We start from the raw sequence: 12,566 nt of genomic DNA, 5'->3' as shown, positions 1-12,566 counted from the left end.
TTTAGTGGCAACCATTGTATGTTATCAAGGAAAACCTATCACCGTGTAGTGTGAGTGACTCCTATGATTGAACAGGGAGAACTTGAAAGTTTAGAGTTAATCGAACACATTAAAATTAGAGGATACCGATATGGGGGGGGGGGCGCAGCGGGCAGTGTTAATTAAAGACAATCTTGAACAATTGGTTTTTCTCCTCACATACAGTTTCTGTTTTAAGGTTTTGGTTTTGTCTCCACTTCTGATGCTGCACAAAACTATAAAAAAGAATATTTAAACTGCTGAAGATTTCAGTTCAGTTAGTAACTTTTCAATTCTGAAATCTGATTATGAAGCCTAAAAATAATTATAAGATATATTAATACAGTCACTTATACCTGGTTAATATGAATGTAATTTTTCTATGCACATTTTAAGTTTGATCTCAGAGCACAAACAGGACATTAAGTAAAAAAATCTTTGTCTACAGAGTCACTGATATGAGCATGTGGCTACTCAATATGTACAAATATCATTGGTAGAATAATTACCCCATTCCTTTTTCAGTTTAAGTCAAATGTGATGAAGTAGGAAACATTTTTTCAAATGCTGTATGTCAGCTGGCATTATCATATGTATATTCACTTCACTCAAAGAACACCATAAAGATTGTGAAACTCAATATTTTCCATACTACTTGTTTGTCTTGTAGATCCTATACATAAACATCAACAGCAAAATTGTCCTAATTTGGTTATCCAATTCCATACTTAGCCAGCTAAAAAAAACTGCCTGATTTTCCAAGAGGATGTGCATTTACAGCTTCCATTGAAGGAATCCAAATTTGCCAAGTTCAGCCCAGCTGCTTTTTGTTTTCTTGGCTGTAGAAAGAGATAGTACAATGAAACTGTACTTTGAGAACTCACGATACAGATTGCTTTCTATGTTAGCACTGCCTGTTAGTTATGTGATGGCAAGCATTCCGATTACAGGCTACATTGCTCAGAGCTTTGTAACTCGGCCATGAAAGTTCATTCTAAGCTGAAACTTGGCATGTAAGATCTCAGGCTGGAAGTAAATAATTTATTTGCCAATGTTTCCGAAATCAGCAAGGAATTTTCAAACCATAGGAGAGGAACATTTTTTTTAAATGGTTAGCTAAAACATTGTTGTGCTCCGATAACTCAAACTCAGGATGAAACATGACATTTTTGCAGGCAGTCTAGAATACAAATAATAAAATAAAATAATAATAATACAAAACTATGAAGTGACTGCATTGCTGTGGATTTTTTAAGAGGAAAGAGCCAGATCAGTACCTGTTTCATTAAAAGTGGTCAGTGTTACAGAGACCAAATCAGCAAAGGAATTGTCTCTAATACTAATTCAAAGCCTTCCCATCTGGAACATGGTTCCATAGAGAAAAAAGACAAAAAATAAACAAGAACAATAAAGTTTAATAGGGAGAACTAGATACAGGTTTACTGCAGTTATTTTCCCTTAGGGAAATTAATAAAAAAAAATGCATCTGACTAACCATTCCGCAGTTCAGCTGCCTCAATTCACATTAGTCATATATTCCTTCACCGGCCAGCTGAGCAGTGGCCTACAGCTGCCTCTACTGTTCTACAGAAGTGTTTTTGAGCCTACAGTTCCTTACATTTCAAATGTGAGGAAGAAAACATCCCACTGCCTTTGTGCCAAAGCTACATCAGAGACCAAAAAGGCCCTAGAGCCAGAGTGGGTTAATGGGCAGATTTAAGTGTCAAAGGAGTCAACATTTGGAGCACTAGCTGCAGCAAGGTCTCTTTACCAAGTTGTACATAGATGGTATGATGGCAAGGGAGGCATCAGAGCCAGGGTAGGTGTGGATAACCTGAATTAGCACTTCCTCTCGACAGCATCTTCCAGTGGAGCTTGCAGTGGAATTAAAGCTGCTTCTGTCCAGCAGAAACTTCAGGGAGGACAGACAGCAACAATAATAAATTATTTATCTTCTCACAGGCTACTTACTTGTCCCCTCCTTGTGCCACTGCTGTAGTATGAGTGCTCCCATGTCTTTTAAAATAGCAACCATCACCACCATCACTTCAACCTATCTTTCCTGGTCACCGTTGCCAGCCTGTAGAAATAGCTTCTTCATTTATAATAGAACTCATTGAAAAAAAGATGACGATTTTCAGGAGAAAGTTTTTCCCTTAATTTTTCAGTTTTTCAATTAAAAATTAGAATTTTGGGGCTTTTGAAATTTGTATTCAGTAATTTTTCCTTAAACAGAGACTTTTGAGGGTTTTGTTTTCCTGGTTTACATTAAAATAACAGAAAATTAAAACCGTCCTTTAAAATGTTTGGTTAGATCAAAAAGTCATTTTTCAATGAATAATTGTTTATAAATTGAAGCTGGTAAAAAAAGAGTCTAATGTTTTATGTTTGCTTAGTATTGTACATGCACATTTCTACAGCACGTGAGAAGTGGTGGAAGAAACTATTATTTACACCTCCTTGCACCAGCTTCAATTAATCGGATTAATTGTGACTGTCACACTTTTAATGTATTCAAGTTCAGTCTGAGTTTTGGACAATTGTATGCGTCAGTTTTGAATTTTATTTTTTAGCAAGAATTGGTCATCAATCCATCAAACATTTTTTTAAAATTTTGGCTCTATTAGAAACTTATGGCATAGATCCTTTAGAATAAGACATGTAACTTAGCAATAAGTCATCTCACTCTATAGCAAGAATCCACTAAAGTATTAACAATAATAAACCGCTTTTTATTAACAACAACATGTTTATTTCACTGGTTTAAGTATATGAAATGTACTTTGACCCCACTTTAACTGAACACTTGGTTTTTGACATGCTATTTTTGGAGCTAAAGTTACTAGACAAAGTCCTCATAAAATGGTGACCTTATCACTTTATTTGCACTCTTCATACTAACTGTATGTAGTTTAAAGTCTCTCTTTTTTAAAACATGAATACAAAAAGAATGAATTAAAAGAGAGAAAGAGAAATAAAGACATTTCAGTATTTTTGACACAAGTTCCACGTTGGAGCTGTTACATTGGGAACTTGCTCCCACCCTTGGTGTGAAATAGCTACATTTAACAACCTTCCAGGCATGCTGCAAAAGACATCTATTTGATAGGGCATTTGGAGAAGGCTAAGGGCCTGTTCCTGGAATGAGGAGGAGAGGAAAATGAGCTTTTTGTAAATTCTTGTCTAGGTGGCCAATTTAAGTTACTGTTTCGGTCTGAAAGTTGTTTTTTAATGCTGGTAAGGGTATTATTATATTGTAAATTCAGTTTGGCATCAGGACACCTACAGCCTTTGTATAGGTGACTCATTATTTAAATGTAATAAAACAAATAATTAAAAAGGGGATTATAATATTAACAGTTAGTGATGGACCACTTCAACGGTTCGGAGAAGCACCCAAAAAACAAAACAAAAAACACAGAAAAATCCCTTTATCTGAACTTCTGAAAATCATAGAATCATAGAATATCAGGGTTGGAAGGGACCTCAGGTCGTCATCTAGTCGAACCCCCTGCTCAAAGCAGGGCCAATCCCCAACTAAATCATCCCAGCCAGGGCTTTGTCAAGCCTTACCTTAAAAATATCTAAGGAAGGAGATTCCACCACCTCCCTAGGGAACGCATTCCAGTGTTTCACCACCCTCCTAGTGAAAAAGTTTTTCCTAATATCCAACCTAAACCTCCCCCACTGCAACTTGAGACCATGACTCCTTTTTCTGTCATCAACTACCACTGAGAACACCTATCCACACACAACATGCCCCCTTCAGAGTATTCCTCATTCAGGCCTGAGTTGCTCAACTCATCCTTGTCCACTAACTGTCTGGCCTACAAGCCTCCAGGTTTGCTCTGCAGTTCCTACCCTCTCCCTTCCACAAATCCTCCCTTATCTCTAAAGATTAATTTATTCCAATACCAGAAAACCATATCTGGCCTTCTGTATAACACAGGCCATACGACGCACCCAAAATAATTCCAATAGTACATCTTTTCGGAAAAAAGCATCCAATCTTGATTTAAAAATCACCAGTGATGAAGAGTCCACCACCACCCTTGGTAAATTTTTCCAGTGGTTAATTGCTCTCACTCTTAAAAAATTCATGCCTTATTTCCTTCTGAATTTATCTAGTTTCAGCTTCCAGCCATTGGATAGCGTTATACCTTTCTGAGCTAGATTGAAAAGCACATTATTAAATATGTATTCCGCATGTAAATACCTATAGACTGTAATCAAGTCACCCCTTAACCTTCTCTTTGTTAAAGCTAAATAGATTGAACTCTTTGAGTCTACCAAGATGAGTTATGGCCTGAGCTGCTTCTGTGCTAAAAGACTTTCAATTTTTGCATGTTTTGGTCCACCAGGCATTCTGGGGCACATTAAACTCAGGCGCCATAAGAATTCAAAGTGAAGGTACTTGAGCTTAGTTCAGATGCATTTAGACCCCACAACTGTGTGTGTGTGTGGTGTGTATGTACTGGGTGAGAGTTGGAAACCATGGAGAGGGATAACAGAGGGGAAACGGCAAGTTGCATCTAGTAAATAGCAGGGTGACTAGGGTTTGGGAAGGCAGAAAGGCCAGCCAGCTCATGGGTGGAGTGAACAGTAGCACTCAATGACCAGGGAGGTGCTCCTTTACCAAATCAACCTCAACTGTTTAGAAAAGGGCTAGGACTGAGTTTCAAAACAATGGGACTTAATTGTGTAAGAGCAGGTTCATGCAACCCTAGTCACAATGAAGGATCCTTAATACTGCTAGCCATGCTAGCAGGCAGCACTACACCAAACTGGCTGTTAAATCATTTTGCATTTATGGTACCACAGAATTCTCGACCTCACTTTGTAACATTCAATGTCACAAAAGCATTGCCAAATGTGCTTATCCTTCCAGCAGTCCATTTCACACAGTGCCCAGAGACCTGACTGCGGAACAATTGTACTGTATGTTCACAAATAAGAAATCATAATTTTCCTTCACAGCCTGGGGGTGAATGAATATATCAAAGACTATATCATTAGCAAAATTAACCAATTTTTCTCTTACACAGAAAGATTAATCATCTTCTGCCTCTGTTCAGGCTGAATAAAACCAGTCATTAGTCAACAGGAACAAACTTTTAAAGACATATTTATGGGGAATAGAATATCGTACCTGGAATAACTTCAAAGAGGAACTTCCCTGGGCTTTCTTCATTGCCAGGATGCTCAATTACTCTGTTTCCAGGCAGGAAAATAGCACCCTAAAAATCAACAAATAGGATCAGAACTTCTGTCTTGCTCTTAAAATATTATTGATTTTTCTCTCAAACTTTGGTATATAAAAATTATTAAAGAAGGCATCAGTAAATGTCTGGGAACCTGGCTAGGTATGGGGAGGAGTCAGCCAAGCTAACTGCTGGTGCCTCCTTGTGATGGATGTTCAGTGCAGGAACTCCCATAGGGAATTGATACAGTGATCAGATAAAATGGATTGGTACAGGATTAAAAGGAGGCATTCTTTAAAGGAGCCGAGAAAGGGGGTTAGGAGTTCCTGCGACTGGTACAGCGTTGAGTTAACCCCTCCTTCCTTTTTGGGCTCCCTTTTAGCACTGGTATGAGGGGGGATGTGGCTGGGACCAGGATAGGGAAGGAGGCAACCCCGAGTGTATGGAAAGGGAAATGGAATTACCAGCACTGTACCAGTTTATCTACCACGTACTCCCAGATATTTAAGAAAAAAAGTTGTGACCTAATTAAAACTACAATCGAGGCTTCTTCCAGCATGATCAGACAATTATATGGAGAGAGAGACTCTAGCCAGCTCAACCATGAACAACCTCCTGAACTGAACTCAATATATAAAGCCTTGGATTCTCCATGGTAATCTGAAACTGAACTCTGCAGGATCTCTGGATTCTGCAGCACTTTGGTATGGCAGTTTGGAGATTTTGCAGCATATTTAAATTAAAAACTGGATTAAAAAATATTTTCATAGGAAAATGAACAGTACAGTCCATTTCAGAGTAACAGCCGTGTTAGTCTGTATTCGCAAAAAGAAAAGGAGTACTTGTGGCACCTTAGAGACTAACCAAATTTATTTGAGCATAAGCTTTCATGAGCTACAGCTCACTTCATCGGATGCATACAGTCAATGTAATTTCTCCTGTGATTTCTCTTATATGACATAACTGCATCATAGGGGGATGCTGGAAGTTTGGGCAGCTGTGCAAGGGACAGTCAGGCATAAGGTACATGGGAAGGTCTGAGAAGCAGTTGTAGATTGTGAGAGATACTTGTAAAATCATCAGAAAAATTAACAACGATGAATTTAAATTTATCAATAGAAATAAGATGCCATGCAGACAAATGTGAAAGTTCATGCTTTTAGAGCTATTGTGTCACTTTCTGCAAACAAAGCAAGACAACACTGTATTAATTACACATGCTTCACATTTTTAAATTGATCTTCATAACCATTAGAGCTAGAAACGTTTTTTTTAACAAAAAAGAAAGAAAACTGACTCCAGAGCACAATTCTGTGACAAATGGTGGGAAAGGATTGGGTTTCACATCACTTTCTGCAGGTATATTTCTCTGCTCTCTACCTCCTGCTTCCATCCTGACCAATAACTAATCACTCTCTTCTTGATCCCCCCCTTTCCGGGGAATCCTTTGTATCCTGTCTTCGCAGCCAGTCTTCCCATCCTGCCCACTTCAGCTGCATAATGGAGACAACCTCTGTGACATATGCTGAAAGACTTTATTACATATTTTATACCCTTTAGGTAGTACCTGGAATTTTAAACTAAATATTCAATCCAAAAAGGTTATCAAAACCAGTCTCCTGTTTACCTTGACATCACAAGATTAAAAACATTTTGAGATGCACTTAAATGAAAACATCACTGGGATCTTTTCCCTTGACACCCTATATCTGACAGATACATCATTCCTTCCTATGAGACTTCTTTTTTTCATTGTCATATGGTGTCATATCCTCCCAACCTTCCACGCAAGTCACAATTAAACTATGATGAGTCGGACATCGGAGGTACATTTTCAGAGCAGTAGGGAGAGAATTAGATGAATAATCTCCATTAATGGGAATTACATGCCTACTTCCCAATACTCTACAATTGCCACAGCAGGGTCCGGCCTTATCTTCGAAGTAGATGAAAGGCGACGTATGTAATTCACACGTCTAAATAACTGGAGTCCATTTTCCATTGTTCACAGTTTAAGAGAACTGAGAATCACGGTGACTGTCATGAAGTCAACTGCATGATTATATTATATACACATGCACACACAATACTACAATTTAACATCTGGGGTGAAACAGATAGAGTAGAGTGAGGAAATACATAATTAGCAAAGATTCTCTCTTTAACATAATTGTGAATAGACTCCTAAGAAAGGGAACATAAGGAAATCATCTCAAGTTAACAGCCACCCTGCTGTGTTTTAGATCACTTGGTGCACTGCATACCTTCACAAAGCGTGTGGGCTGAAAATCCTTGTGGAACTTTGACTGAAATAACCGTGTGCAAGTCCCTGCAGGATCCTTGGCCACTCAGGGCTTTCCATTCCTCATCATACCACACACCATAGCTATGCAGGCCGTCACAGATTCAAGATAGACTCAAGTCTTGCTCCAAGGACCTGATTTTGCAAGGTGTTGAACTCTCTCAACTCCCAGTGAAGTCATTGGGAGATGAGTGAGCTCAGCACCTGGCAGAATTGTACTCAGCACCTCACCAAACTGAACTCGAGAAGCACAAGTCTTTAATACATGATGCAAAGACTTCTTCAGTTGTAGTTGCACATTAGAATCAACCACAACAGCAGACAAATTTTTATTTAATAGGGACAACACTACACATACTTATTAGCCAGTGCACTATAAACGAACATTCCTTGCTCTAATTATTGCTTGACAGAAAATACTTTACTGTAATTATGGTTACACTAATAGTCTGTCCCTTTTCTCATTCACACTACTATGCTGAGGTAACTGTATTTACAAGGAATATGTTTCAGGAGATCTGGGTTCAGTTCCTGACTCAGCTACAGACTTCTTGTGTGGTACAGGGTAAATCACTTAATCTATCTTGTATAGTAATATTTAATCTTAATACAAATCACTTACTACTACTTGTGGAATAATACTTCCTTTCTCTCACCTGTTGCCTGTCTTGTCTATTTAGACTGTAAACTCTTCAAGGCTGAGATTGGCTATAACATGTTTGTCCAGTTCCACAATCTCATTCGGCATCTCTTAGCACTACTGTAATGCAAACGACAATAAAGGACCATGTAACTGGACGGTTCGAACAAATTCTGTTCCTTATGTTATGCTAGGATGAAAGAAACACAGCTCTTTTGCATATGAGAATCTAAAACAATGATTCAACACTGCAATCTGAAACTTTCCACGTGTCAAATCCTTTCAGTCTCTCAATCCGAGTCTCAATAAATTGGCTTGGAAAATAATTTGTTGGTAGTTCTTTTTGCTCAGAGATTTGGCAACTCTTTCATGGCTTCATTACCCCTCCCCATCTGTTCATTTCCCTATCCACATTTTAAATATCAACCTAGTTATGCTGCTGGCAATTTTAATATTTATAGCAAAAAGTCAAACTTTTCTTAAGTTGGCCTGGATTGCTCCCTAATCTTTGTTGTAAGGGCTGGCTATTAAAGCTGAACTTATTTGAACTTGTCTCTCTAAAGTTCCTCGCAGAGCCCTGCAAATGGTGTAGGGACATTTGATGATCTTCACAATCTACACTAGATTTTTGCTCTCTAAATTAACGATGTAAATCCTTCACTCAGATTACATTATGCTCCTATTGACGGGTAATGCTCGTCATTTTTTCCTTGGCCTCCAAAACGTGCAGGAAGTACCACCCATCAAAGGATTTTAAAAAGCTATTTTCTTTGTGGTTGCATAGAAACAGTGTGCCCAAGTGGTAGTCCCAGGTCAATTTTTTGAAGGGGGCAATTGAGTATTTATTCATTCAGAGCATGCAGATGCTAAACTATTTTTGTGCATGCGTGTTTTAGGGCCTGAAAAATGCACGTGCAGGTATTTGTGTACATAAAGCTGTATGTTCAGTAAAGAAGTCCAAGTTTCAGCTTGTTTGAAAAAACATCTTTTTTGTATATACATATATATTTAGTCCTCTAAAACTCACTTTAAGATGTGTTTCCTTCTTTTATTTGAACGTTCTCTTCTGCCCCTATTTTGACTTTCACTCCAATCACCACCTTTTATTCCCCCCCCCCAATCTTTTTACTATTACTCTCAACACATTTCTTTGAAGTGTCACTGTTATGATTTATTTTTAGCCCAAGTCTAGGAACTTGCCCAACCATAGCCACATATTTAGCTTCTTTTCTTCCAGGAATATCCCGGTACAGTGGGGTAGTGTATGTGTGAATGCGCGCACTCACACAGAAATTACTCCCACTAGGTAAATCTTTCTACTTCATTTTTCCTGCTCCTTTCCTGCTCTTTTGTTTTTTAACTCTATATTTCTTTTAGTTTTATAAATTCACTATTAATTTTTAAAACAGTGTAAATTTTTACTTTTTATCACTGTTTAATTCAAGTACAAATAGTAGTGGAAAATAGAGGACATCTCTCTAACCAAGCACCACACCATAGTGTCCGTGCACACTGTGTATCCATAGCTATAGAAATTAAGCTACTAGAAAAAAACCCAACACTGATAACCCACAGTTATCACAACTGTAATGGCCCATGACATGCCAATCACAAGTTGAAATCAGTGTTTTCAGTTATTAGAAACAAGACAAAGACAGAAAATCTGACAATGTTCCTGTAAAGGCAAGGATAACAACAGACAGAAGGGTCTGGAAGCTTGTCATAGAATCATAGAATATCAGGGTTGGAAGGGATCTCAGGAGGTCATCTAGTCCAACCGCCTGCTCAAAGCAGGACCAATCCCCAATTAAATCATCCCAGCCAGGGCTTTGTCAAGCCTGACCTGTCAGAGAAATCAGAAAAAAAAAAAAAGGAAGAAATAAGAAAGAGTATGCTGCCCAAAAACTGTTTCCAAAAGGTGCTACAGTGTAAGTTTGACTCTAGATTGACTTGTTAGCCTAGGATTCTCTGCCTGTGGGGCACCGCATCACAAGAAACCATATTACATTAAAACAAAAATCACTTGCTTTAGTTGTACCCATTAAAGATTAAAGGAACTGATTTATGGAAAGGAGTTTATCCTCACACCTGCTAACTTACTTCATTACTGCTTTTATTCACCTAGGGGCAGATTTCTGATACTGCTCAGTATGTATAAGGGTACCTTAGTCTGCAAGACGACCCATTTCAATCAATGGAACAAACCACAGAGCAATACTCAGCAGGAGTAAGTATACCAGAATTTAGGTCTTAAAAAAAAGTTCTAGGAGCAGAACTCATCACCTTCTACAACATCTAATTTTCCCCCTTTTCATCGAAATAAATGTATATAACATGTCTAATCTTGCAGGTTTTACTCAATCCTTGTTCAGGCAAAATTCCAATGGGAGCAGGTTTTCTTCAAACTTCTGCCATTTTTTTTAATTGCCGCCTTCTTATTTCTCGGAAAGATTCTCAACTGTTTACTCTTTGATAATGGCTTCCTCTGTTTACAAGAACATTATATATGTTTTGTTTTTTTCTCTTCTAGAGCGAAAACCTGATACGTTTGACACACACTTTTCTTTAGAGGTCAAAGATGGAATATCCATATTAGTTTTTGGTTTGTTCCTAATAATTCCTGTTAAGACCCAGAGATCTGGTTTGATCCCATTTTTTACTTCCACAGTTATACAGATCTCCTGAGGGGAGTGTCTTGTTAAAATTTTCTTCTGTTAAATCAATCCAATCCATATAAATTTCCAAAAAGAGTTTTCTATTTCTGAGTAGGGACTGAAGGATTAAGCTCAATACATTTATAATAACTGCAGCTGGTCAAAAGTGATAATTTTTTTTGAAAATATAATTTTTGTTCTGCGGATTTTGAAAAAGAACAATTTTATTCAAAAGCTTGTAAAAAAATTATTAAAAAAAATTAGGTATTTTGGCTTCCCCATTTTGCCCCTGAAAAGGGAAAAGGAAGCGACAAGGGGAAGCAGGGGGGAGGGCACCCAAACTAAAAATGTAAATATTACAAAAAAAAAGCACTTTTGAAAAAAGGCCATTTTTCAAAAATATTTCCCACCAGCTTTAATTGAGAGCCTTATGCAGTTAATATCTAGCTATATACTTTGGGTCAATCTTTCTCTCATTGAAATCAGCTGGAGCTCTGAAGTTGGCCTCAACAAGAGAAGATACATTCTAACATTTGTTACAATATATTTGAGTTTGTTCAGGTCTTTATATGGCTAAACCCAATGCAATACTTAATCCCCAATCCTGAAAAACTCTGGGCACTTCCTAGAAGTACTGAGTGTCCTCAGGTGCAACTAAGTCAATCTCAGCACCTCACAGGATCAAACCCATACAAAACAATTTTTCAGAAATGTATCTTTCCTCCCTGCTGTATTTAAGCCTACCATTCCTATATGCTAATAATTCCTTCATGACACCTCTGGCAGGTGCTAACCCAGAAAAAAAATAAAAGAGAGAAAGATTATTGTCACGTTTCTACAAGAAAATATGTTCTTCTGGGAAAAAACCCCAAAACCTCGTGGTTTGTTTGCCACAGTTTCCTGACCATTAATACAAGCTCTACAGAATTATTCATTGAACATTAAGCAATAAGAGGCCAGACTAGATCATCAGAATGTTCCCTTCTGGACCTGGCATCTATGAATTACACACATAGGCTATGCCTACACTTAGGGTGGCATGCAGACAGCGATGAAAGTAAAATTGAACTCTTACTGGTGCGGGGCCTCATGTGGAAGGGGTGGAGCTGGGGGGGGGGGGGGGTCAGCATCCCCCCAGGCAGCCCATCTGCACTGCCTGGCCTGCACAGTGGTGATTTAAAGGGCCCAGGGCTGCTGCTCTTTTTGCCACGACCACCACCCCGTTGGCGGCCCAGGGGCATGGGGGGGCAAAAAGGGCAACGATGTTACAGCACTGCCATGGCAACGCTTTAAGCAGGGTCCTCTGCCGCGGCAGCGCTTCAACATCGCTGTCGCTTTTGCTTGCCCCCATCAGCAGCCCTGCCAGTAGGGACCCAGCAGGGCTGCCAACGTGGGGCGCAAAAGGGGCAGCAACGTTCAAGTCGGCTGTACAGGCCAGTACCGGTGGCCACTTTTTACCAGTACACCGTACCAGCCCCTACCACCTTACTTTCACCCCTGCATGGAGAGTAACAGACACTGCACTCCCAGTTAAAACAGAATAAATATCAGTGTAGACATAGTGTGTACAGTAGGGATATGTAGGGGTGGATATGTAGTGGATATGGGCTCTCTACACACCCAAGGGGATATGTAGTCTACAAGGGCTCTCTACACATCCAAGCAAAGCCTCCCATGCTACATGCCTCATGTCTACAGGCAGTGTAGTTTCCCGCTGCCAGTGTCTTTCCCAGCTGCCTCCTGCTGCCGGA

General features: G+C 39.0%; 1 protein-coding gene across 4 annotated transcripts in view; it reads right to left on the bottom strand.

Annotated features, from left to right (window-relative positions):
- The window catches only part of ARHGAP24 (Rho GTPase activating protein 24), a 336,201-nt gene that overhangs the window by 210,984 nt on the left and 112,651 nt on the right, over positions 1-12,566 (bottom strand). For all 4 annotated transcript variants that reach the window (XM_073340570.2, XM_073340577.2, XM_073340568.2 and 1 more), the window contains one exon: positions 5,168-5,255. In XM_073340570.2, the coding sequence (XP_073196671.2) occupies positions 5,168-5,255 (88 nt within the window). The remainder of the gene's footprint in view (positions 1-5,167; positions 5,256-12,566) is intronic.

This window comes from Lepidochelys kempii, chromosome 4, assembly GCF_965140285.1.
Source record: "Lepidochelys kempii isolate rLepKem1 chromosome 4, rLepKem1.hap1, whole genome shotgun sequence".
Lineage (NCBI taxonomy): Eukaryota > Metazoa > Chordata > Testudines > Cheloniidae > Lepidochelys > Lepidochelys kempii.
Note: the sequence above shows the minus strand (reverse complement) of the source record. Positions and strands in the feature narration are given on the sequence as shown.